The sequence below is a fragment of the Rhipicephalus microplus genome, chromosome 6 (genome assembly GCF_043290135.1).
Source record: "Rhipicephalus microplus isolate Deutch F79 chromosome 6, USDA_Rmic, whole genome shotgun sequence".
Classification (NCBI taxonomy): domain Eukaryota; kingdom Metazoa; phylum Arthropoda; class Arachnida; order Ixodida; family Ixodidae; genus Rhipicephalus; species Rhipicephalus microplus.
In genome coordinates this window covers 195,748,797-195,776,190 of record NC_134705.1, presented here as the reverse complement: position 1 = coordinate 195,776,190, position 27,394 = coordinate 195,748,797, and the positions used below count along the sequence as shown (strand labels likewise).

The following is a 27,394-nucleotide window of genomic DNA, read 5'->3' as shown; positions in this document are numbered from 1 at the left end:
CACGAGTGAAAATGAAATCCTTCACTGCGAAGTACCAGTCCTTGACTTCAACATTTAAAGGGGGAAAAAAAGGATAATACCCGTGCCACACGGGCAGAAAAAATGGCATTTACCCCCGAATGCCTTCAGATTTATTGCCATTCGCGCGGTGCCACACGGGCGAACAAAATGGCATTCATCCGAATGCCATTCGAATGCCATTCGCCACCAACTGCCTTCGCCAGAACTCAGTTGACTGAGAAATGCCTACTCTCGACGACACAGCTCGCGAAGTGCGATTTACCTGAAAGTATATAAAACAAATCATATTGAGCTAAAAATGAAATTTCCCGTCTTTTATTTGCACTAAAGTCTTAAAAAGATGCTTTGAACGTTATACGAAGAAAATAAAGTATTGATAATGAAACGCTTGTCAATTTTAGTGCCTATTTACGCTGTGGATCTGACTAGTGTTGGCTTAGGTGGCTACGGTCGGCTGCAACGTTGTAAAACAAAGCAAGAAACTAAAACTTAGGGCAGCGTAATACGCTTATTTCTTCATTTGATGATTATCTGATGTGTATGAAGCTTGTAAATGCTTCTTAATTTTTTTTTATTGCTATTCACTCAATGCTCACTTGGAAGGTGCTGTGATCGACATCATCAAGTCAAATGTCATTCGCTTTGGACGTGTAGCAGCGCCGGCGAAACGAATGTCATTCGGGAACTGAAGGCCTTCGCCACCAAATGTCATTTTCTATGCCCGTGTGGCACGGGTATAAATCTAGTTTTCCATTCACTAAGTATTACGGCTAGGTAGCGTTAGCCGCCGCCCAATCTAAAGGGTACATCCACATCAATCTATCGGAATAATGCGGGAATGTAAAGGCGCCGTGCGGACACTGTATTTGAACACTTGTGTAATGTAATGTGAAGTGTGAATTTTTTTTTAAACAGTGTAACTTTTGTAAGGTCCACGTGGCGATTTCACCTTACCGCGCGTGCGCGGGTGTCAGAACGACTACAGCCGGCCGGCGAGCCGACTCGATCCGCTGTTGTCGACTGGATTCTAGGCCAATGTCAGGCCAGGCCAAGACGATCCGAGGTCGCACGTACAATGCGAGCAGCAGCTTTTAGAGGTCTCGGTCAGCTGCGCGAGGGCCAGCGCTCCATTAGGTTGTGCCGACTAGGAGGAAAGAAGCGGAGGAAAAAAACTGTGTCATCCGGAGCTGGCGAGGAAAGGCGGCCAGCGAACGGAGCGAAAACATGGACGGCCTGCTGAGGGATCGTCTCACCATGCTGGCCGCACTGGGCACGGGTGTCGTCGTCGGCATCAGCGGCATCTACCTCTACTACCGGCTCAACCGCACGGTCAGTCGCGAGCTGAGCAGCCTGGCGTGCAGCATCGCCGACCTCCGGCGAGAGATCGAGCAGCTGAGGACCGAGGAAAGGGGCGAGACGCCCATCAAGTCCGACTCGGTGCCCTTACAGCACTCCCTGCGCGAAGACGACGAAGACGACGAGTACTACGACTTCACAGACGTGTGAGTTTCGCTACAGGCTCCGCGTTTTGTCTGGCATACCGGCGTTGAAAGTGCGGGACAACCAACACGAACGCCCGTGCCCTTGCGTGGTTTTAATTGTCGTCTTGATGCAGGAAGTAGGCGCTGTCAACAAAACGCGATTGCACCTACGAACGCCGCACTTCGTACCTTGCATAGCGACTGCGTTTTTTCTGTTTTTTCATACCGTCCTGAAGTGACTTTACAAGAATCGGCTACGTTGTTCGCAACGCTGACGTCTAGTTGTTTATTGCTTGCCGCAAGAGAGACAATGGCGCGCTTTGCAACGTCAGCCGTTATTTTCTTGGTGTTGCCGCGTTAGTGCCCCAAATAAGCCACTCCTATGACGACGACATTTGGCGCTCCCATAACAACAAGATATTAAGCGAAATAAAAGTGGGGCGGTGGATTATCTCTCTGGATTTGACACGCGCCGTCTGCGGTGAAATTAGTTGCAGGATGTTTAGAAGGATATTAAAAAAATAGCGCTGAGCAGGCGCACATGCGTTTCAGGGACGAAGCTAAAGCTCTAGCGTGACTGATGAGCAAAGCAACATGCGAAAGTAGAAAAATGCTATGGAGGCACTTAAGAGCTTGTCCTGGTGTGCACGTCCACATTGTTTTGCATACTAGTGTAATCGTTTTCACTTAATTTATTCATTTATATCACTGTGCACTGTTGTTTATGATGTGATTATTTATGGTCACTCTATCCAAACCGCACAAGGCATTAGCTGCAATACACAAAACTTTAGTCTTAAGTTCAAACATTTGGTTCATGCGTGTTCTTGTGACGTGGTATGTATTGTTAAACCTGGCATGATATTTAGTGATAGTGGTGGCACCATCTATGTTAACGAAGGACAGGATTGAAGTGCAGCTCGTATATAGCGAAAGTCGACGGACATTGCATGTGAATTTACAGAAACTTCACCTGGCAGCTTTAAAGAGCTTGGGCATTGATAACCGAGAAGTGGACTGGTGTTGACTGTTTATAGCTCCACCACGAGACCACTTGCGGCGATGCTCGAGTTCATGATAGACTTCACTGAACTGCCAATTTGGTCTTGTGGCAACAGTTTTATTTCAATGCTCAGTTGGAAAGTTTGACTATGACTATACTCAATTACAAACCGAAAACAATGTAAGCTTCACCTACAGAAGTGTATCATGCCTGCCCTGTTAGTACTTTTTTTTGGCTAGGATAAAGGCTGTGGTTATTATATACCAAAGGTGTGTTGCTTTGTCTTAAAACATTACGTTTAGCTGAGCAGCGGTGTGAAAATTCTAGACAAAATTCACCAAGACATTTAAGTTACCAACTTCCCACCTACGACACAAATGTCTTTAAAGGGACACTGAAGAGCAAAATTAATTTTCTACATATTAGTAAAGTACTCTTTCACAATTTCGAAAACGCCACTCTTATCGCGACACGACGCTTAGTAAGCGAGAAAATTCAACAAAAAAAAAAAATGTGGGTGGCGATGCCACTTTGAGGTTCCCAAACCAAACACAGTGTCGTGTGAAATTTTGAAGGCATCTACTTGGGTCCTACGTAGCTTCTAATCTATAAAAATGAAGTACATTGTAATCTGTGGGTGCTATAGACTAGAAATAACATACAAAGTTTCATCCAATGCCATGAAAATACACTTTTAAATTTCCTACATCACGTGTGGAGATTTTGGCACAAAATTTAACAATTCAACTTCGACCTTGATTTTCTCCACTAATAATGAACTTATGACAGTGAAACGTATGGCATTAGAGTTCTCATAGTGCAGTTTATCAATCCAAACCAAGTCAATGTTCCTCTTTAGTGCCCCTTAAGCGAAAGTTGACTATCTCTAACAACTAAGTGCTTAATGCCGCAAATGTGAGTTAGTGCAGTCGAGCGAAGCATGTATGCGAATTCTTTCTGTGAGAAGACAGTAAAGGTCGTGGGCAGAAGTGGCAGTTTTTCTTGGGTTGTATACTATAGCTTTAACTGAGCCAGAAGTTGGCTAAGGCATAACTGAACAGCTTTTTGGTGTTTTTGTGTTCCATTTATTGCTATTGCAACATTTTAGCTACTCTGCATCAAAGATTGCTAACCTTCCACCACTCGCGATGAGAAGGGCAACATTACTGACTAGCACCGACTCAGCACATACCTGCAGTGCCTTCGTTTTAGTTCTGTGTAGATTCAGCTATGATCAGCTATGATGTAGATTCAGCTATGATTCAGCTACTGTTCTTTTTTAAAAGGACGCTAAAGCGAAAAAAATGTTTTTTCATATCAGTAAACCACAATTTGTCAATACCCAAACTCTTCTACTGCCAGGAGATGCTTGGTGAGCGAGAAAATGCAGGTGGCAATGCCACCTTGAAATTCCTGCATCGAACGCCATGGCTTCATAGATTTTAACGGCATATTCTATGTCCTACATAGTTCCTTGTTATTAAAAATGAAGTACATTGTCCTCTCACAGAGCCATAGAAGTAACGTACAAAGTTTCAGAATACACTTAAACCTCATTATAACAAAGTTGCATCTTATGCGAAAATAAGTTTGTTATATCCAAAAATTCCTTATAAAAGTATATTTCTAGCACTATATCTATTGCAAGACTGCTTTTCATTTTTGCATTATATCTGGGTTCATTTAACGAGGTTTGAATGTAATTCATTGAGCCAGTTTGGCCAAAATACGGAAAATAAACCTTAGAAGTCCATGACGTCAAGCATAGAAATTTCAGCACAAAATTTAAAAATGAAACTGGCATTTCTGTTAATGAACATATGATGGTGGAGTTAATATTACAATTCCCAAATAGAAAAATTATCAATCTGAACCAATTCATTGTTTACTGTATTTCACGCCGTGTAGTGAAGACGCCTCGTGGACGGGGCTGCGTGAGGCCGGAGACAGCGCGTGGCTCGACTCGCTCGATGCTGAGCTGGACCGGCCTGGGGACAAGCAAGCGCTGCTCACAAGCATGCTGGCTCGCGAGTCACAGTATTCCCGCTCGTGCGCCTACTTCTGGCGGCTTGCCAAGGCATCACACCTGTACGGCTTGCAGATGAGGCCTGGCCGCGCTAAAGAAGAGCTTGCTCGTCAAGGTATCGCTTCCCGTCTCGTACCTTGCTCTTCGAATCAATGATGCATTTGTTGAAAAGACGCATCCTGGCCATGCAGTGATCAGATGTGATCGCATAATGCTCTGTCGTCATCCATAGTTCATCATCAGCCTGGTTATGCTTCGCTGCAGTGCAAAGACTTTTCCCATGTTTCAAAAATCAACCAGATCCTTCGTGTGCTGTGGCCCCTTTCAGCCGCACACTTCTTAATCTCATCTGCCCACCTAGCTGTCTGTCTTCCCATGGCATGTTTGTCTGCTCTTGGAATCCAGTATGTGGATTAGGGGCTTAAACGTTGATGTACATGAAAAGGGGGCTGAAGACCTGACATGTTACAAACACTGAATGAGATAAAAGCAAGCAGCATAGACGAAGGAACAAAGGCAAAGCATTTGAAATTCTCATTGAGACAGAGTTAAAGAAGTGGAGTGGAATGCAAAGACAGGGAGCAACAAATAAAGCATGAAATGAATGGCATGCGATCAGTTGCAACGTCTGTCAAGAGAAGAGAAATGGCAGTCGAGAACTACAAGGTTTGACAAGTGGGTTCTTGGACAGACACTGATCTAAAATCTAAGCTACCGCGGCATCACGACCATTCACAAGAAGTGTGGCATCCTTTTCTGTCGAGGAGTGGCACTTAGCTCAACCCTATCAAGTGAAGGACGAGCCTTGAGATGAGGGTCATTTGAAAACTTGAGAGGCGTATTTATTAGTAAAAGGAAACAGATTTCTGAAAGCTTAAGGTGAGCTTGTCCCGTGCTGTGTTTGACAGTTCCAGAATGTGGAAAGAGTCTGTACCACAAAAGTTTGGTGCACTTGGTTTGTAACCCCGTTTTTATTTGTTATTGTTATAGTAAAGTTTGATTGTGCTTAAGGAACCCCGAAAGGAGTTTGGGAGAGTGGTGTCTGATTCTCCTTGGCATCCGTAATGTAGATTGGTGCGTTGTTAAACTATGGAAGTAGTCTTTTGCATACGTATGCATTGGTTATAACAGAGCTGAGTTAATGTGTAAGTATTCATTCATATAATATAGTGATTGCTAACACAAACACAAAAAAAAGTAAAGACACCACAAATGTCATGGCTTTGAAACTTCTTTTTAATGATCGATTTTGATGAAACTTGCTGAGTTTACCACAGCTGAAATTCCATTTGATGACCCTTCACTCCATGACTTTCAACATACCACAATAACGTGACTGTCTGTTCCGGTACTACATGATGGTTCAAAGGGCTTAACAACGATGTAAAAACAAATGTTGACCATCAAGGTGTAACTTTTTGTCAACGAACGTATTGTTCACTGTCCAGAGGGAGTATTTTAGCCACTTCCTAGGAATATCGCTGATTAGAGAAACCTTTGGTATTTCCCCTTCTCTCTGTCTTTTCTTTCCCCTTCTTGTAGCAGTGCTTTTGTCCTGCTGGTCTATGCCCTTATATAGACGCTCACTCACTGCAAAGGTCAGCTGTGCAGAAGCTCTTGCTCAGAGGCAAAGTTGCTTCCTGCCTAATTTCGTGCGGTGGCATGTCAGAGAAAGCTTCAAGATAATTATCTCAAGAGGCAAGGCCAAACTTTCCTCCTATTGTGTAGCAAGCACCTCCGGACAGGCAGCGCATAATGGCTATTGTGAAGGGTCTGCCTGTGTATGTGCGATTTAGAGAAGCACAATGCTGACTCACCCGATCCTGTGCTAATTGTGAAGTGCGTAGTTGAGGACAGCTGGACTATCCTGTCCTAAAGCCCCTTTCGGATGTATATAGTACTGCACACAACTACTGCAGCATTTGCTGCCTGTGTATGTTTTATGTTTTCTAGCTAGCATGCAGTGTTTGCTTTTATCATGGCTTCTACTTGTGTCATGGGGGGGATGCTAATGGCATTAAGTGTTAACGCACACAAGTTTCTTACTTTTGTTATTCTTTTTTGAAGAAGCATGCAATTTATATTGAATAGTATTAAATATTGTGCTGACCAATACATGCATTTGATGCAGCACGTCACTTTCTGATAGTAGTCGTCAAACATAAAATCTATTTTGTGATTGTGTTAGTGTAACTGCAATTATAGCACACTGCAGAGAGATTAATTTTGATTTGTGGCGTCCCCTGTCGCAGCATTTGCCCGTGCCCAGCAGGCCCTGCGGCTAGATGAGTCGAGCCCGGAGGCGCACAAGTGGTTTGCCATAACGCTCGGCGCACTCTCCGAGTACGTCAGCACCCAGGAGAAGATTGAGAATGGCTACCGCTTCAAGGTAGCCACTTCGTGAGGCACCGTTGTGGTTGTATATATTGTCATCGGGCAAACAGGCACAAGCTAGAAGATGTCGCAATACACATGCGCCTACTCTAGAAAATGGCTGGCACCCAAGTGCACGCATACCGAGCAACTTTCTTATTCCCTTTCAAGAGGCTGACGACTGCAGTTTTCAACTTGCATTCAGTTAAGTTTTCCTTCTTGTTCGTTGATCTCCTTGATGTGGATTGAAGTCCCGTCAAGGAGATGATCGGCGTTGATGAAGCAGGAGGCAGGTTGGAGGTAATGAAAACTTGAAGGTATATTACAGCGAAATATTTACAGTCATATGTACATCTTGTCGAAGCACACTCATGATAACACAGACATCAACAGCGTCTTACTCTTCTACTTAACTTTTCTTAAGTTAGAGCCTAGAACACTGTTACTACATACAACGTACTTAATCTCACTGTTCGACCACCAAGTGGTTACGGCCCAGACAAAAGTTGCATCGTACGGAGTCGTACTGATCTATCAGTTAAGTGATTGCAGCCTCGACTGAAGAGAAACGGATTCCATCCAGTCTTAAGCATCTTGCGGTAACAAAGAAAAAGGGGAGGTGGCCACTGCTGGTCCACCTCAACATTCTCTCATCCAATCTGTTTCCACTCAGATTAAGTCAATCCCTACTGGGCTGACCTTACTCTCGACAGCAGCGCTTCTACAGATTAAACAGGCGTTTTGGTACTCTTTCCATCATGTCTCTCTCTCTCCACCTCCCACGCGCTCAGGAATTCTCTCGCTCGGGAGATATCGGCATTGTAGACCCGGTACATTCATGCCTTTTCCCACACCCAGCGAGCCGAGACGAACCTCAAAGCCGGAAGTTAAAAGATCGCGCGCGGAACGTTATTGCCCCCGCAGGTAGCAATCGGCCTTTGACTTTCTCCGCTTTCCTTGTGTTCGGGTCGTGCATCGCTGCGACTTTGAGCCGATCGCCAGGGCAGAGCGTGTCGCCTACTCCCACTGAGCTCGCGCCCGGCAGCGAAGGCAGGACGGGGTCGCTTAATCCCATTGTGCGTTTGCCCCCGGCAGCGGCGACTTGTCTCTAAACCACAAACATTCCAAGCCGGTTGGCAGAGCGGGTTCGTTTCACATTGTGTGTTTGTCCCCGGCAGCGGAGGAGACGGACGTAGTTTGCATTCCAGAGGATAAGTGGTGTACAGTTACACGGGCATACCGAGAGAGAGTCGAGAAAGAAGCTTTGTATAACGTAGCTTCCCGCGCTGTCGTCCCATGCTCAAAGGAAGCAAATTGCGACCTTGCCGAGAGAGATCCGAGAAAGAAGCTTTGAATAACGTAGCTTCTGGTGCTGTCCCATCCGCACGATCAACTTATGAGCGGCAAAACACAACACCTTCCATCGATGTTATACAACTTCACAAACGAATGCATCTCAAGTGGGTGCATGAACAAACCTGGCCTTAGCGTAACGACTGTAAGCATGAACTTATTTACAAATACCTCAAAGGCCCAACTGAAGGGATTTACATATGAAGTGGGCCATTACGATGTGCTAAATATGCAGATGCTCTATTGCTGCATTGAAAGAGGAAAATACTGTGGTGGGCAAATAAAATTTAAAAAGTGAGAAGTTGGCAGGCACACAGCTTACCCGTGGTTAAAGCCGTCTGAATGATGAAGCGTTGGCTTGATGGTGCCATTGTCAGGCGATGAGTATTGAAGAGTTGGCGCCCATGCGGCTTGCAGGAACACGTTGACAAGGCGGTGCAGCTCAAGCCCCAGGACCCTACACTCCACCACATGCTGGGACGCTGGAGCCTTGAGGTTGCCACGCTCTCTTGGCTGGAGCGCAAGCTGGCCGGCGCCCTCTACAGCCGTCCGCCAGACTCGACTGCGCAGGAAGCAAGGGCCCACTTTCTGACCGTGAGTCGTCTCGAGTACAGTGCTCACAAAAAAGTCATTGTATGCACAGTCATGTGAATGGAAGGGGGGGGGGGGGGGGGGGTGTTGGAGGGTCAGATCATAGAGTTTATTGTAAGTCACTATAGAATGTAATTATGGTGCTAGTGTTAATGGGAGTCGCAACACATGGCGCTTCAGCGAGCATTGGAATGATGGGTAGTTCATGGACTTGTCTAATTTTGGTACTTTTGGCTCCAGTTGTCTTTACTTGGCTTGAAGTTGCTTTGTCACAAAATGACAATAGGCAAATGTTCCACAGTTGCACTTCACAACTTCAACCTTTTAGGCTTACCATTTCAAATGGACTCACGAAGTTTATAACCGTCCATTTTTTTTTTCATTCAAAACAAAACCAAAACACTGCAATAAATGAAGCCACAAGTGCATTTGAGGCCCGCAAGTACGAAGACTAGGCAAATTCGTGTATTACCCATCATTCCCGTGGTTACCGAATGATCGCTGCGCCAGAGTGCCCTCTAGTTAATTTTAAGAAGCTCTATGTGTCAGATGAGTGCTTCTTCTCAATCATCCAAAAAAGGGAGGGGCGTGAGGGCCCCTGATGTTGCATTTCAGGAAGTATTTAATTCAAACCTAGATATACCGAACATGGATATAACGAATTACCGGTTATAATGAAGTAAGTGAGGAATAGCGTTATCATAGATACAGTGTTTGAAATATACGTGTTTAACGAATTTCGGGTATAACAAAGTATTTTCATGGCAAGTGTCGTGTGACTTCCTTATGAGGTTTGAGTTTATGTCCAATTTTTACTTCCAGAAAGCTAGAGATGAAAGGCAGGCTATTGCGAGAAGCGAGTCATTTTTTAATCAATTGTGAAGCATGTTATTGTTTTTATATGACCAACGGGAGCCGGTGGGGGCACAATAAAAATTTGACCCCCGCCCTTCCTTCTCTTTATGGGAAACTCTGCGCATGCCCATGACCATAGAGTTTCTCATAACAATGCCAAGAGGGGAATCTGGCGCCACCATCTATGCAAATTTCTTAAGGGGCCCTGTGCTGTCAAGTGAATTACGAGATACGTGCATTCAAAGGCGCTGTGCTGGCTGGTGTTGAGCGAGGCTTGGCCTTAAATACAGGTACTGCTACACCAATAATTCTTCTGTAAAAAAACCTTTATGAACGGATCTCATTCTCATGTATTGTATCCTATGATGAAAATCCACACACCTGTACGGCATAAGCAAACGGTGAAAGAAATAGAGATGACAAACAGTCGCACAGGGAATGCTGACCTTGATGTTTCCCTTTTAAGGTTAGCAGCTGCTCATTACTTTACATTTTGTAAAATTGTGGATGGATGCAGCGTTTTCAAAGTTAAATAACTCTTGTTTCTATGTAATGCTAAACAAGAAATATAGTACTGCTTGCTACTTAATTACAAAACTAACAGTTCTGATGCAAAGGATGTATTGTAGCCAGGTGTGTTTCCGATATGTCTGGAACCTTAGTGGTATATGCCTACCTAAATGCAATACATCCCAGCATACCATGCATATAACAGCTTCGCAGCACCAGTTTTCGCTCTGTGACATCATGTCACTGATGTCACTATCGACAGTGACTCTACATGACATGAACTTGATGACGCCAAGAATGACAAGGCACCATTGAAAGCGGTAGGTCCACGTTGGCCAACATGTCTGAGGCACATCATTCTTGTTCATACAACATCGATCCCATATTGTTGCAATCTGTCAGCTACGGCTTTTACTTTGAATATCCACTAACCTTCAGGATTTGCTTTTTTTTTTCTTTAGAGTGCCATTGTGTAAAGCATATTTCATTTTTGAATGCACGTAACAGGCACATTTATTACCTCTGGAACTCAAGAATATTGCGGTAAATGTCCTGGACTGAAATTTTTGAATAATATTTGAGAAATGTTTGTAACTTGATGGCATTTCGCTGCTAGTAAAGTTGATGTCATTCTTGTTCTGCATGAAACTTGGTCATTTTGCAGAGTTCATTAGTAGTAGTTATTTGAGTTATGTAAGTGTACAGTGTTTACACAAAACATGAAGCAAGTTTTATATGTAACCAAGGTTCTTGGAAGTTGGTAAATTGGTAAATGTTTTTATAGTCTGCAACTGAGTTACTGTTGTAATTAAGTTTTTTTTACTTATATTACTTAATTCAATTAGGCTTTGTTGAATTAGACCTTGGAATCATTTACAAGAATTTTTTTTTTCAAAATGTGATAATACAAGAACAAAAATGTTTGCAGATTTGTTTTACATGAACCCTGAGAAACACTTGCATTTAGCCTGTATGATCTTAGAATTTCTTTCTAGTGCAGCATTATGCTAATGTGTGCAACACTGTGATGCAATTATAGCTGCTGTAGCTGTATGTGAGAAGACTGAAAGATGGACTAATGTCAACAAGTATTGTGTTTTAGAAACATCAGTTTGTCTTAATGGAACCAGTGCCTTCCACTTTGGTTGTATGCCATAGTTTGTCTGTTGCCCTTGACAACGCACAAACAGTGCGATACAAATCATTTATTCGATCTCTGCACACAGGCTGACAAGTTGCGACCAGACTGGAAGGAAAACCTTCTCTACATCGCCAAGGTAAGCTTGTACTAATCAAAGCGGCCGAGACATTAAGCCTGACAAAGGGCCCACGCAATGCGGATTAAAACGGTCACTGGCACGTCTTCACTCTCCGTCGTTTGCCTGGTATCTGTTTTCACGATAGGCACCACAACCACTCATTACTATGTTCCATGAGCCTTTCTCAGCGCTATTTCGCAGTAATAAGCTCACGACTTTTTATTGTATAATTGACCCTATCTGCCACGGTGGTGTCGTCGTTGCGTCTTGTCAGCGACGCTCGCATCTTGATGGAGGCGAAACGCTAGAGGTACATGTACTGCGCACGTTGAAGCCCTTTACTACAATATCCCTCATAATCATATAGTGGTTTTGTAACATTTAAATCCCAGAAACCATTATTGTTAGTTCTCTGCCCTCAATGTTACAGGTATCATGCATTTTCAGTGGAGGCGAAAATGTTGAGCCCCGTGTGCTTAGATTTAGGTGCATGTTAAAGAACCCTAGGTGGTCGAAATTTCTGGAGCCCTCCGCCATGCTCTCCCTCATAATCATATGGCTGTTTTAAGACGTTAAACCCCGACAATTATGATGTTACAGGTATCACTCACTGGCTTTGGCATAAGGTCATTGCACAGATCATGGAAAGATAAAAAGATTTTCATGAGTGTGCTGCAAGTGAAGTTCGGTTGCTGCCAAATTCCTGGTTCTTTGATCTGGCCCTAATTCTTTAACTGTGTCTGTCAAGCTTTTCACGGTGCATTTTGCCAACAATCATCTTCCGGTGAATCGCAACAGTCAAAAAAGCTATGGCTCTGGTGTTGCATAGTTCATTTCAGTTTAGGTATGCAGGTGCTACACGGGTACCCACGATTTGTTCAGGACTATTCACCCCAGCGACTAGCTGCGGTCTGGTAAAGTAATTTGCTTTTGTGGCCGGAATTGAGCTAGACACGTACTAATAACAAAGCAGACAGGACATGTGAACCCCGCTTTTCTGCTCCATGCAGAAAATTGTGTGCTGTATCAAGGATGCGTAAGTAGTTCACGTAACGACACAGCGAATAGCAGCAGTGAAAAGAATATGGTTGTTTAGCAAAATGAATAAAGCAATTTGATGTGTTGCCAGTGTTGTGAAAGCAGCTCGTTGGTAATGTGGTTCTGCCATTGCCCTCTTACAAACGAGGCGGTTTTGTTTGGATTGCAGACGTACATTTGTGAAGGGCATTACGGACCTGCCATGGCATGGATTGACCGTGCCGCAGCCCTTCCTTGCGTGGACCCTGGTGTAAGCATGCTTTCAAAGTTTCCTCACTTTTTATGTAAGCGCTGGTGCTGGGCTTTCTTGATTACGACGCCACTACTTTAAAGAGCCAGATTGCCGAAAAAAAAAGTATTAACCAAAATACTTAACAATCTCATAATGGCATAGAAATGTTAGTTAATGCACACCTGTAGTGTAACTTCTTTAATTTTTCCTCACATAATGGCGGTGCTAGTCATTCACGTGACTACACTCAAACCTTACTATATCGAAATTGTATCTTACACAAAAGTAAGTTTGCTATATCCGAAAATTTGTTATAAAGGTATATTCCTAACACTATATATATTGCAAGACCATTTTTCATTTACTTTTTTTTAACCAATATTTCGCTACATCCAGTTATATCAAGGTTAGAGTTATCATGACCCTGCCTGATAATAGTTTTTGATGCTCTGGGTGTTGCATGTTCACGAAAATCTCTACTTGTAAGTACAGTAACAGGAAATAGTTGTAACAGATTAAGTACTCATAAGCAATAGACTCCCAGTGTTCCTTCACTCTTCCCAATTTTATAGGCACGGCTTGCCATTTTCTCCAAAGATGGCCCCCACCGTTGCGAACCGTCCAGAAGCACGGTTCGCAACTGCGTGCTTGCTCCAAGCACATGACTGCCAACCATGCTGAAGTAGTGATGCAAGCTGTGTATTTTGATGGTTTAAGGGTTATAGCTGGAGAAAGGGAAATCCTTGCAAACTGGCTTATTTTCGGTTGCAGAGATTGTCGCTCGTTTAGCCACATGTTCAAAAAAGGTGGTGTCGGTGTAAAATACCTCTCTGGCAGGTCTGCTCTCAGTTGACACAGAGCAGCTGCATTGCTGCCGTATTGACCTCACAGGCATGTGGTCAAATTCGCATATCATATACTGCTGCTGCCAGTGAAAAAGGCTTACAGACGACACTAGCCCTCACCAACTAGGAGTATTTAAATGTGTAGTACATGGCCGTCAAGATTCTCACTTTAGGATACCTGCAAGTGTATGTGGTACGTAGCCAATCGCCTTACCTAATGTTGCACTTCTCTGCATTGTTTTTCCATACGTGGAATCAATCCACCTTAGTGTCTTCAGCATTTGTCTGTCATCGTAGCAGTTTACCGGGTGGTGACCCTTATGACAGATGGAGTTGCCAGCTTGCACGCGATACTTTATTTGGGATTTCAGCACAGGACTTCATTGCTGGTGGCAATAATTAGTAAATAAAAGTTATTTGGCTGTACAAATTTATAATATATCCTATTCATTGTTCCTCTCTTATCCCTTTTACTGTGCATTGCTTTGCATGATCATTTGTCTTGTTTCTCTTAGCTACGTTAGCTTTCACAAATGGCCTTAGCCCTCATGTGAACTCCCACAGTCTCTGCGAGTGCCATGTTCACAGCGCCTTTCATTTGAGCCCTGACGAACCGCTTGTTGTGCAGGACGACACCGTGCACAAGGAAGTGGAAAACCTGCAGCAACAGTACCAACGTTACCGGCCGTGAATGAGGCTCTCTCTCGCCGGACGACGTAACACCCCGTTTAAGAGCTGCGGCATTCAACCACGGACGGGGTTCGCTGTTGGCTCCGCACGCCAGAAGATGGAAGCATCCATCAAGAAGAGGCATAGACTCTTAGCCATTCTTCAGTGACATGCGTCCCGTAGTGGATACGCAGCAATTGTTTAACTCTTGGTGATATCTGTGGAAGAGCGTGACCTGGCATGTTACGATAACTGGTGCAGGACACCTAGAGAGTTCTTACATAAGACTTATTATTCGCTGTTTACTACTCTTATCAAGCCCAGTGGGCATGCTGAGGACGCCATAGGCTGTTAAAGGCCCCTGCCGTGCGTGTAACAGTGGAGACGTTCGGCATAGACTGGTGTAGACATGTGCTCAGCACCCGCACATGTCTACACAGGTTTTTGTTTCGAGGTTAACTTTTTATTCACGCACGACCAATGGCTTGGAACCTCCTATATGGTGCCGGGAAAGCCAACTATATATACATATGTTAATATCTGTTGTTTAGCTAAGGTATGGGATCATAATTTCTGGGGTTACGGCGTGGTTATTGTTTTTTACAAGTCTTTTCTCTGTTGCATATTGTGCATTGCCATGTTTTACTTCGCCTTGCCGAGCACAGCCCGAAGTTTTAAAACTGCGCAAGTGATAAAAAATGACGAATTTCCACAGTTGTCTGAGGACAGAGTTTGTTAAAGCACAGGCGTTGCTGATAAGTGTTGCACAACAAGATAGCTTCAGAGCAACCTAGACGAGTGGTGTCAGAAGCAGCAACTCAAGGGCAATGATGCCAGTTGTTCAAGGCAGCCAGCAGTATACCTTATGTTTTGGTCTTCTTTACATATACATCTCTGTGAAACAGTATCGGCCTTATTATACGCTGCAGGCTTGTGTTTATGCTGCTTATCACTCCATTCTTGTAATGAAATGATAAGAGTGCATCATTGCACTGTGAGTCGCAGTGTAGTAGGCGATACTTGTTCAAGAACTTGGCGACAACTTTCTAACTGCCCGTTAATTAGGGTCTCCTCACTTTTTTTTTACCTTGTGTTTCATGCAGCTTGCGTTAAATATTCCCTGAAGCAGTTACAACGACAGTTTTCTATAGATTTACGTATTTCATAGTGCTCTTGAAAGAAAGCTTTTACTGTCACAGAGAACTCCAGTGTCCAAATTGAATAGCTTGAATGAAAGTTCACTTCCCATTGCCGCTGTGCTTGCTAAAAGAATCATGCTTGATTAGAATCGTGGTTAATTACTTTGTAAGTGCCATTCACAATTATACCCTGTAATCTCAAAATGATGCAATTTCCGCATAATTGTGCAGATTTCGATTACTTTTCTAGTTTCCTGCCACCTAAAGTGGGCTCGAATCGGTCATGCTCCTTTCTTGCATTGTTTTTTCGCTGTGGATGGTTGATTTATCAGTGCTGTTGCTTTTAGTCATATTTTTCAAGGTTACCTACTGAATGTACAGTACATCGCTTCGAAGGGTATAATTACTGCTGCTGGCTAGTTATTACCTATTTACAAGCGCATGTTCTGCAACTCAAATTGTGTCGCGGTGTCATGCTGGAGTGATGTGGCTACATCGCCTTTGCAAAACTTTCTAATAACTGTGCCGATTATTTATACTGGCACTTTCGTAAGTGCTAATTTCTAAACACTTCTCCAGTGTGATAATACCACAATATCTAACAAAATAAATGTCGCAATATTCTCAGCACTGTCTGCCGCCAAATATACACATTTAGGACTCAAATGTGCACATTTGGGACTGCATTTCTTTTAAATGGAATTACTATCGGCCTAAGATCTACATAGTAATAGTAAGAGAAAGTAGTAAATTACTAATATATTGCAAAATGTCTAAAAATAATCAATTAAACATAATCAACTATGCATAAAACATTGTGTACAGTGCTGAGTGCGTAAACAACTCTGATATCGCTTTCCAGAATGTGCAGCTTGGTTCCGAGTAAAGAAATTGACCCAAAATGGATAGCCGATTCGTGTTGTCGATTTTTTTCTATGCAGAAACATAAAATGCATCATTCATGAGGTTGTGAACGTGTTATTGATAACATAGGATCAACTGCGTGAAATGTTAAAGGGGCCCTGAAACACTTCTTCAAGTAACCATGGATATGATTCACTGGAAAAACTTATTGCCTCACAAATTCAATGCAGAAAAAGTTTTAAGAATCTGTCCAGTGTGAGCGGAGTTACAAAGATTTGTCGCACGCTTCAATTGCATTCTCTCGTCTCTCGTCCCAACGAAAGCGCTGGAAGCTAAGCAGGGAAAGATGGCAGGGGCGAAGAATTACGTCAGACGCGCCTCTTGACCTTGAGCACTTTTTAAATTTTTTTTTCTTCGAATACACAGCTTTTTCAGTGGAAGCGGCTTCTCGCGCCGATCTGTGTAACGAATGAGCACGCTATGTTCAAATCAACCAATGGCTGATAGATGGGCTAACTACGAGTGATTTTCGGGCATATTTCGTGATTTTTCGAGAAAAGAAAAAGAAATTTTTAGCTGACTGATAATTTATTTTGAAGTCCAGGCCACATGCTTCGCTATAATATTGGGCTTGTGTGTTGTGGGGAGCCTCTCCTACCGATCCGCAGCATTTTCTGACCATACTCAAAAAGTGTTGTAGGGCCCCTTTAACATTTACCAAGCATTCATTCCAAAAGGACAGGGCGTGCTAACACGGACACAAGACGTTTGTGTTGTCCTCACTTTCTTCTTGTGCTTGTGTTGCCACTCCATGTCTTCTTAGAATGAATACGTACCAACTATTTGAGCTCTGTTAATCTAAATTCCTGAGCATGTCTTCGATAATGCATCACAATATGTGCTTCTTTAGTTTGGATGTCCTAATGGCCAGCCGGAACTCGGGGTTAGTGATCTATCTTGTTAGCGTTTGCTCACTGCATTGAAACATATCACACATTGGCAATTATGTAGAGCTGGTTTTATTCCAGCCTAATAAGAACAATGGAGCTGCAAAAGAGCCAACATCAAACACTGCCTGTTTAGAACCTATCAAACGAACAAACCAACTGTAGTGTAAGTTACCTGCCCTTTTTTTTTTCTCCTCATTTTCTATTTGTGACCTGACACTTCTTTTACATTCCCAGTGATGCGAAGTTGAAACGCACGTTCAAAATTGTTATGCTTTTTTTTTTGTTTCTACACAAGTGGAGCTAATAGGTTCCCGCATGTACATTCGAAGTGCGCATTGTGGCAGTCGTAGCCAGAACAAATGCAGAGCCCTTCAATGAAGTCCGTGAACATCTACGTATTTTTGTGACACACATGTTCTGCAGGTTAAGTAGAGCTGTAGCAGCCAGATTATTGACTGACTGTACATCATCGAATTGCCCCAAGATGCAATGCAGCTACATTCAAGATGGTATACTTTATAAATAAACTTGGTCCGAGAGTCGCCGCCTCGCACCTGTGAAATTTCAACGAGCCTCTTGTTTTTTTTTGTAAGGTTGCAATAGAAAAAGTGTAAGCACGTCATCCTTCAATAGTCTCATGTTTTTTTGAAATAAAATAATCAAAACACCCTTCACTTGAAGTCTTGGCTTATTCGTAATTGGTGATCACAATTAGCACATTAGTTGGTACAGTTCATACACGGTAAGGCATTTGCTATGGCAGTGCAGAGCTAAAAAATATGAACTCCATTCTCAGCTACAGCAGCCACATTTTGTTGTAGATGCGCTAGAATGCTTGTTTCTTCAAGTTAAAGAACCCAGGCATGCTTTGCAACCAGCTTTGAATGATGTATTTACATAGCACTGGCACGCAAGAACAAAAGGGCACCACAATGTGTGAACTGCAACAATATTATTTACGCACAGAAAACAATCTCTGCTGTTCCCTCTAATCTCATAACAGACTTGCATCTGATGTAAAAATATTTTAGTATCCAAAAATTTACTGTAAACGTGTACTTGCAGCACACTGTCAAAGACGAGGCCCTTCAGTTATTTTGCTATAATCTATAATTCGTTATATCGATTTTTGCCGGATTACCGCGCACAGTTGTGCCACATTCGCTCAAACTGCAGGACAAAGCTAGCTTTAAAAAAAAAAAAAGTCTTCAATAATTCTCTCCCTTACATAGCTTTGACCACTTTAAAAATAACTTCTTCCTCTGTAAGGTACTGCACGTCTTTTATCTTCAACCAAGGGTAATAAGAAAATACATGCATATCCACAAAGTGAATGCTGACTATACGGCGAAGCAGTGTGCATCGGACCATGAAGCGCGTCCTTCTAGTTTTTTTTTGGGCAACAGCCTTTCATTTTGTTTTTGTTAACCTATTTTTCTGTTATGCGCATTTATTGATGGATGGTTAAATGTCGGTATTTTCACGATGTCAAGACATTTTCTTTGCTATGGTTGATAGCTTTTTGATAATGTTTTTGTGCTCACGCACGTTTTGGTTTGTTTATGTGTTGTTGCGGCTATGTGGCCTCGTGTCAAAGGCCAGACATATGTTGGAGCACCACACACTTTGCACACTCAATCTATGCCGCCTTCTTTTGAAGAGCCTTGTTGGTTCATCTCTTGTGTTACATAAAAAATAACGCTGGGAACAGCCACAAAAATGACGATGGTGATGGTGTCCCTCACTCACAAAAAGTGTGATGATGGTGACTCAAAATGACGACAATGATAATGGCACTCACCCACAAAAAGGGTGGGCCAAGAACAGGGTGGCAGGATCTTTCAGGTACAGGGTTACGCAGTAACCTTATCGTAACCGGTGTTGCGGCCTTCTTTTTTGTTTAACCTTTTTATTTTGGTATTTTAAGCTTTTGTTAACCATCACAGATGTTTTCACACTTGGGCTATGAGAGTGCACGCCAACGGACGCGGGACATGGCTATGTTCTAAGGAGCTTCGCCCCGAACAAAGGAAAACTGCCAGGCCTGCGCAGAACATTCAGCACAGTCACAGCGAAAGCTGGACAGCATCCTTTTCTGAACTTTTTGTAGACTAATCTTAGGGCAACTAATACAATTACGCATGCAAGGTACCCACTACGTCATAAACCACCATAACTTTCAGGAGGCAGGGGAGTACCCGAATGCCACTGTCCGTTGTTCTGTGGATTAGCGCGGTACCCGCTACACAAATGTAAGGTATCATGTGCAGTGGTTTATTACGGTGAAAAATTATGAAGAGTTATTTATAATGAGTCAGAAGCATTGATCCACTCGTTGCGCGATTCGCACTGTGTAACGGCTGGTTGTAATTTTTCTCTTTCAAAGGTTACTTGCCCGCCATGACACCTGTCGCGCTTTAGCGAGGTAGTCTCAAGAACCAGCGTGGCTCTGAATATTCGACGGCTACGCAGAGGTCCCTGGTTCGAATCACATTCGTTCCTAGAAAGTTTTCTAATTACATTTTTTTATTATTTATCGCAGTAGTGTAGCGGCACCGGGGTTGACTACGGCGCCTAAATAGGCTCCTGTTGTGATCTCAATACAGCTCTCAATGCGATATAACACATAACAAGGGCCTCAAACACCTTCACTGTCACCAGAGTCATGACTGAGGCTGGTATAACTGCTTACCAATGGCTAGGTGGGTGGTGAATGGAAAGAAGCAGCCAGCACCGGTGGTATCTGCGACCTAGGTTGACTCCGTTGCTAGGTATAAAAGGCGAGGTTGATGGCACGGAACCTTACCTGCGGTTAGAAGTGCTTATGCTTGATTGACGATGATACTCAGTGAGAGTGGTCGACGTGCTTGAAAATTTTCTGGTTACTTTTTTCTTCTAATTTCGCGCGATAATGGTGACGGACCCCAGCAGTGGTGGACAACTAGCCACTGCCACTGCCGTTGTGATCTGATAACAGATAAAATTTTTTAATCCTAATGTCCTTATTGGCAGGTTAAAAGCACGCCCAGGAAGATTGACGTAGGGTTTTGACATATGTATGCGACCAAATTAAATGAGCGACAAAAGCATCATGAAAGCCGCCGCTAATCACATTAAAGTCAAACTAAGCCAAGTCAGAAGCCACGTAAGTTTTCTAGGCCAATCCAAGACAAAGTCGCCGGCTTCTAAAACATTTGCGCGCAGCAACATTTACGTTCATTTTGCGTTGCGTGGCCGAGACCTTTTATCCAAACGTAATATCCGCGTTTTTTACGTCTAAGAAGCGTGCGCCATCGCTATAATATTTTGCAGAACTTGTGAACAGCATCATCGGGCCGTGCAGAAAGCTGCTGTAGCACTTTCAACGGAGGTGTACAGCTGAAACGGGCGACCATGGATTCTCTGATGCAAACAAACCTCTACGAGCTCCTTCAGGTCGCCGTTGGCGCTGACGAGAAGGAGGTAAAGTGTTCGATTTTGGTACTATCAGTTCTCATGTACATATTGCCTTTACTTACCAATGTTACTGTAATGGAACTTGCCAACGAGCAGATACTATCAAATGTTTTTACTATCAGCGTTTGTTTAGATGTCTACACATCTCTTAAATGAAATATCGATCGCGATCGAGGCCATTAGTATCGATACTGATGGAAAGCGTTCCGTGATCATGTAACCATTCAGTCGCCGCAGACAACGCAACAAATGAGTGAGGATCGGCTTGTCTACCGTGTGTGTATCGCGGTGTCAGATGGCACCTTCGACAAATCGAACCGGGAATCTAAGGTGCCACGATGATTGGACGAAACTGCGCACGCCGAAGTGCTTGCGGGTGCGATTTGTTGGTCGCTCCAAGAGTTTCTCTACTGTGATTTGTCTCCTTTCTACTGCTAACGCGAATGAGCCGACCGCGATTGGGGGTCCAATCGGGATCCCGATTGTCCATTTGCGGAAACCGAGGAAGCTCAACGGAGCCGACCACTATCGAGAATGCTCCTTAGCGCGAAGTACAAGCGTGAGCAAGATTCACCATTACGGTGAGAAGGAGCGTCTCATAATCACATCGTGGTTTTGGGACGCCGAACTCTAATAATTATATTCATTTAGGGGAGGGCAAATCCCTTCATTCTGTTGGTCAAGTCCGAAAGCAAAAATGAAACGCTGTTCGTGTATTTAACAGCTGCTTCTTTTTTTTCTGCAACTCGCAGATCAAGAGCGCATACCGAAAGAAGGCATTGACGTGCCACCCGGACAAGAACCCCGACAATCCCCGAGCAGGTAAGATGAAATAACAAGAGATGGCTGCCTCAACAGCGCCACTTTAGCCGAACTCTTTCAACAGTTGTCCCGTGCCTTGGAGGTGCTCACCGACCCGGCTGCACGAGTAAGGACCAGAAATTTGTCTACATTCAACGCACGCTGATCCCTTACACAGACAGGGCAATTTTATTTCGTAATTTTCTAAGACTTGGGCTCACATATATACCAGAACTTTCCTAGCTTTCTTTGCATTCGCTTGCTCATCCTTTACATAAATGGAGTGGTTAATTTCCATAATTCTCCAAGACCTGGGCTCTGCTAGAGTTTTGGCATATGTTTGCAGAAGAGTGCTAAAAACTTCCGTAACTTTATTCAGATTAGACTTCATGCCATTTCCCAAGTACACAAAACTGCTCATTCTGTACTTGTTCAAAGTCTTTAGCTTTACCAGAGTTAAGAAGTCCATTTATAACAGTTTAGAATTTTGCAGACTTTACCCACATTTGCAGTTATATAATTTCTTACCCAGATGAAACTGGTTATTTTACGATTATCCCAGTTATAGGCTCTGTAGAGTTGTGGTGTACATATGCAGAGAGCTGTCCAGAACATTACGAACCTGATGCATATTCAACGCTACTTCCTTCTCTACGCTTCTTTTCTTGCTGGCTCTCCGGTGTATGAGACACATGACTGCTTGTTTGCAGAATGCATACGATGCGGTGCTCAAAGCTCGCGAGGCGGCCAAGATCCGCCACCAGGGTATGGACGCCAAACGGCGCAAACTCAGGGAAGAGTTGGAGGCCCGCGAGGCACCGGGACAAGCAGCGGCGTCGGCAGCAACAGCCCAGCAACGACTCGAAAAGGAGGTGGAAAGACTGCGCCGCGAGGGCTCTCGACAGCTGGCTGAAGAGCGGGAACTGCTGCAACGCCAAATGAAACAACAGATGCAGCAGAAGGACGAACGGCCTGACGATCTGACGAGGGTGAAGGTAGGGCATACATTCATGTTGCATCTTTAATTTAGTCACCTTCTTTGTCTAGTGCTTTGTGTTTTATTGCTGGATTTTCAGCCGTTACGTAGACACTAAAGAGAACGATCTCACTCGTTCTGGTGAAGTGGTCTCTCGCAATGCCAACAGCACTGCTGTTGCCACAAGAAAGCAATCAATAAGTTGCTAAGTGCTTAAAAAGAGCAGACGATGGCTGCAAAGTGAAGTTTGCACACCTGCTTCTCAAGCCATCGTCAATTCTGACAGGGTCTGCTAGAGCCTATACCCCTTCAAGTGCGAGTAGTTACGAAGGACTGTTCTTAAATTTATAAAATTTATGCAGTGTTCTTACTAGACACTTTATATTCTATGGCAAAAAAAAAGGTATGTGCATTTTCAGTAATCTGTGCATTTTCAGTAATTAACCTAAATTAGTGTGTAATTGAGTAAATATTGACTTTGTAGTCAGTCGTGTTCTATACTGTATGAAAAAATAATTAAGTGTCAGGCTTAAAATATATGTGCTGTTTGTTATAGACTACCCTTTCCAGTGGAACAAAATTACAACTTTTGAATCGCTTCTGGGATGGGTTAGACCAAACGAGTTGAGCACAGTACTGTTTTCAAAGTGATCATTTGCACCAATTTACAGCGCAATCGAGGTAATCAAGTGCTAGCTGTCCACTTATAAAGTGTGCACAGATGTGCATGTTGTGTTTAAAAGTCAGCTGATTTACCACGTAGTTTGTGGCAAGCCTCAAAAGTTGATGCACACAACTGTACACGCCACTGCTATAGCAGTCGTACTCCTTTATTCAGAACAAGGCGTAATGATATGCTCCATGGTAGCCAGTGACTTAGCTTGGCAAGTTCCTGGAGTTCACATAAAGTCAGCACGGCCAAAATTAAAAGAAATTGCACTGACGTGCCGGTGTTGGGGTTTCAGTACGATATTCAGATATGAAACTCTGACCTGTTTAGCTTACAATTATAGGCAATTTTTTTTTCTCGGGGGTGGGCACCACCTTGATTTGGTGTGGGAACTGGGCAGGAAGATGTGGTCGAGTGCAATTTCGTGCTCTGTATGCCATAGCAAAAAAAAAAAATCGTGAACAAGCCAGTGCCCCCCCCTCGGGGCACTGGCTTGTTCACGATTGAACAAGCCAGTGCCCCCTCGGGGGGCACTGACTTGTTCTGCCCCCTGGCTATGCCACTGCACGAAATTAACAGCTCTAGAGTTCTCAAAGTGTAATTTATCAATTTAAACTGATTTAAAGAGCTTTGGAGTCCCTGTGAAGCACCCCTAACCAACCTTTGATAACGCAACTAAGTGTGTTGTTCTCTCCCGACGTTTCCCATCCTTCCAACACAATTCGTGATGCCAGCCGTCTGGCTGCGAGACCTCATGAGGAAATAAAACCTTTACTGGTCCATATACAAGTGATATCAGTTGTGAATTGTCGCCTACTCTGCTTTGGCACGCATTCGCATGCCCGTTATGCCTTTAATATGGCTATCGTGCATAATTGGCTTCATTTCATTCGTATTTCACTTCTCAGACAGAGATAACGGCGCATAGCTGAAAAAGTGCAAAATCCTGATAGGTGCAATACTTGGTGCTGATATTGGCGGCGATTTACAAAGAAATAAAGTGGTGCGAAGGGGATAGTAGTGAAGTTGAGAAAGAAACAACTCTAGCTGTTTTTGAACTCGGAGTACTTCAGATGTCACATAGTCGAGCAGTTGTGCAGAACGATTGAGGCCATTACCAGGACTCAAGATCAGTGTAGCAGTCGTGTGGAACTGGGAGCCCATTGGTGCACTGCAGGTCCGCTGGAAGCAGCAGCCAGGACTTAAGGGCTACACCGAGACAAGCTTGCGGCAACGGCTTTCCCAATACGGAACCATCAGCTGCCTTGTCTTCCGCAATGGATCGGCTCTCGTGGAGTTCGAGCGTCCATCCGCAGCTGTAAGTGGGCCGCTGTATACTCCTGCTAGTTGCTAACGGGAGTGGAAAACTACCCCCACATTCAGCTTCGATGCGTGCCTGTTAACTGCCTCCGATTTTCTCCGTTATCTTTGATGTACCTAACTCTGATGAATCCAAGACGGTACATCAAGAGTTCTCAAAGGGCAATGCATCAATCTGAACATTGCTCATTATGGTGCCCTTGCACGTTAAAAAACTCCAGCTGGTCAAAATAATCTACTGTGGCGTGCGTCATAATCGTGAGATTGTTCTGGCATGTAAAACCACAGAATCTAATGTTTCCACGCGGATTTGCAGCGCCTGGCGTCCCAGTTGGAACTAGGGAACTCCGATGAAGGTCCGCTTACTGTCCGCCTGCTGGGCGACTCGAAAGGCGGCGAGAGCACACCGCCTCCACCACCGCCGACGCAAACCTCTCACGCCGATGACGACTATGAGGATCTCGTATTGCGAAAGCTGCAGCAGGCTGCTGCTGCTTCGCAGCCATCATAACCATGGTTATACTCGTGCTCATTGACTGGACTGTGCTTCACTTCACCATCGTGTATGCCTCGCAAAGCTCGGTGCCTTGCAAGACATTCAGCTTCAGAGTACCAGTGCCGTGCCGGATGCTCTGTTAATGTGTACATAATGAAGACTACTCACGAACACACAATCAACTGGTGGAGTGTGAATATATAGATCTAACCTCGATGTAACGAACTTAGTTTTATGTAAGATGCAACTTGGTTATGATGAAGTTTGAGTGTATATAGTTGCATTTTACATTAAAGTTAGCTCGTTATGTCTGAAAATTCGTTATAACCGATATTTGGTTAAATCGAGGTTTGAGTGCACCGTATGTAGCGATTTTCCAGATGCAACCAAAGACATTTGAGGTAGTTTTGGTTGTGAATATATCATATCTAATACTTTTCTGGGAAGTGTCAAATTAGAAATGGCCATATTTACGCTATGTAAAAAGTGTTCACAACCTGGTCTTTATACTTTCGGCATTCAAATTTTATATCAGCGAATTCCTCGGGACATTTTAGACAGTGCAAATGATCATTGTACAACCAGCAATGTCTAGCTCTTCAAGCAAAGCAGGCCTCTGCACATCGTTTTGCATATTAAAGCCATGCTATGCCATCGTGGGTGAAGGTTATTGTACTTTGTCAAACCAATTTCATGTTTATTTGCATGTGGTTAACATTTTGAAACTGTTCAAGATGTTTTGCTCATGGCTGCTCTTCAGTTCAATATTAGAAAAATGAGTTATTTGCACACCTTGTCAACCATTTATTGGCGCCCCATACCCAGTAATGCGAAAGTGCACTGGTTACTACTTAGATGTTCCATTATTACTATTCAAAGTAAAAGCACTTGTGGGCTTTTACAAACTTGTTGCACAAAACAGCACTGTAGCAGGGCGTGTCCTTTGCAGGATTGCCAAGTGCAACCTTAAGTGTTTGGTTTAGGAGTGCTGCTGCAAGTTTACCTGCATAAAAACTTGGTGGATGGTTAATTACCCAAAGGACCTAGCTATAGCACCTAATACTAATCAAGTCGATCTGACAAAAAATGGCTAATTACATCTGATATTTAGTATTCCATGATGCTAACTGTTTTGAAGAAACACGGAACGGTACAAAGACAAGTCTTCTGGTTCCTCACCATATTCTACCCCGCCCAGATGGGCGGCCATCAAACGTTGGATTTCATAGTGCAAGCACGCTATCCCGTAATATCATGAAACCTACCTTTGATCACAGCTTAGGCGGTTTTACGGAAAAACATGCACATATACTCCTGCAATCAATTTTTTGCTGTGCTTAATACAGTGATTGAAGCGACTTTTTGCTTTCTGGAGCTGGAAAAGTATTGCTTTGGAGCAGCCATGAGTATTTTCAGAGCAATAAAAATGTTAGTTTGGAGCAGCTATCGGTGTTTCAGGAGCAAATACAAAATTTGTTATACACCAATTGGAGTTCAATACATTGTTGAAGCATCTTTCAAATATGGCTGGTTGTCAAAAATGGGCTGTGAAATTAGCTATACTAAGATTTGTGGCAGAAATAAAATCAAAATAGTATAGCTGAGCACCACAATTCGGGAGTAACCATAGTCCCACATAACTGTAGCCAAATAAGCAGTAGATAATCGGTACGAGATAAAAGCAATATTGCTCATTTTCACATTTCACCACACTAGCCTCCAAGTCCAGCTGAAAAAAGAAACTGCCAAATAAGCTATATGCTTAATATGCCAGTTTTTGTCACACAAATGTGATCGTGGCCGAGAGTGCTGCACACTAGTAGCATACTGGGATAGAACACAGATTCTTTTTAGTTTTGTTTTTTTAGGACTCGTGAGCTGGTCAAATAGCAAAAGTTCATCATTCTCACAGTGACATTTGAGAGCAGGTTTGCAGCAATTAATAGCAAAAATTCCTGTTTGGAGCAGCATTTTCATCACTGTGGATAGCACACACATGATTTCGTTGAATTTTCTTTTGTCTTCACCCTTTGCAAGATCCTTTTGCCTAGCTTGACTAAGTGGAGCTCAGGAAACCAGGTCTGCCTGGGCCTCTCAATCTGTCTTTCCATACTTTCACAAATGCACTGAAAGCCAGGCTGTCAGTCGCGTAGCATGCCGCTGAATTAGATTTCCCGAGCACTAATCACTAAATGAAACCTTGTATCTTGCAGCCTAGATTGTGACTAGGTCGTCGTATGTGGAATGTACCAAAGATCACAGCGTTAAAATAAGTATATTGACACCGATAGTCTTTCAGAGCAACGATGTTAACAGAAAAAAATCTTCACTCTACATACAAAATTAAAGTGAGCATGTGAAAACAATGTGGAAAGAAAATGTTCCTCCCATGCAGCGACTCTCCTTGTCACTGCATTCTCTAGCAGTATAGAAGCGATTAGGATAAAGAAAAAGAGGGTGCTATGA

At 43.5% G+C, this 27,394-nt stretch overlaps 3 protein-coding genes across 4 annotated transcripts in view; 2 read left to right on the top strand and 1 right to left on the bottom strand.

Annotated features, from left to right (window-relative positions):
- Window positions 1–8,713, bottom strand: part of LOC119166833 (N-acetylated-alpha-linked acidic dipeptidase 2) — a 49,634-nt gene extending 40,921 nt beyond the window's left edge. The window contains exon 1 of the mRNA XM_037418202.2: window positions 8,580–8,713. The gene's annotated coding sequence lies outside the window, so the exon portion shown is untranslated. The remainder of the gene's footprint in view (window positions 1–8,579) is intronic.
- LOC119166834 (regulator of microtubule dynamics protein 1) lies at window positions 1,011–17,883 on the top strand. Its single transcript, XM_075867455.1, has 7 exons — window positions 1,011–1,523; window positions 4,414–4,646; window positions 6,784–6,920; window positions 8,675–8,851; window positions 11,440–11,490; window positions 12,680–12,760; window positions 14,216–17,883. Exons 1-7 carry the CDS (start codon window positions 1,246–1,248, stop codon window positions 14,276–14,278), a joined length of 1,020 nt encoding a protein of 339 aa, XP_075723570.1. The 5' UTR covers window positions 1,011–1,245; the 3' UTR covers window positions 14,279–17,883.
- A 2,467-nt stretch (window positions 17,884–20,350) lies between these two features.
- Window positions 20,351–26,415, top strand: LOC119166831 (dnaJ homolog subfamily C member 17). Of its 2 annotated transcripts, XM_037418200.2 has the most exons (7): window positions 20,351–20,463; window positions 20,522–20,671; window positions 21,418–21,487; window positions 21,535–21,593; window positions 22,177–22,461; window positions 24,290–24,430; window positions 24,749–26,415. In XM_037418200.2, exons 2-7 carry the CDS (start codon window positions 20,603–20,605, stop codon window positions 24,941–24,943), a joined length of 819 nt encoding a protein of 272 aa, XP_037274097.2. In that variant the 5' UTR covers window positions 20,351–20,463; window positions 20,522–20,602; the 3' UTR covers window positions 24,944–26,415. The 2 variants fall into 2 exon arrangements, with proteins under 2 accessions (XP_037274097.2, XP_037274096.2); XM_037418199.2 differs by having other exon boundaries at window positions 20,365–20,671.
- Window positions 26,416–27,394: the final 979 nt, after the last annotated feature.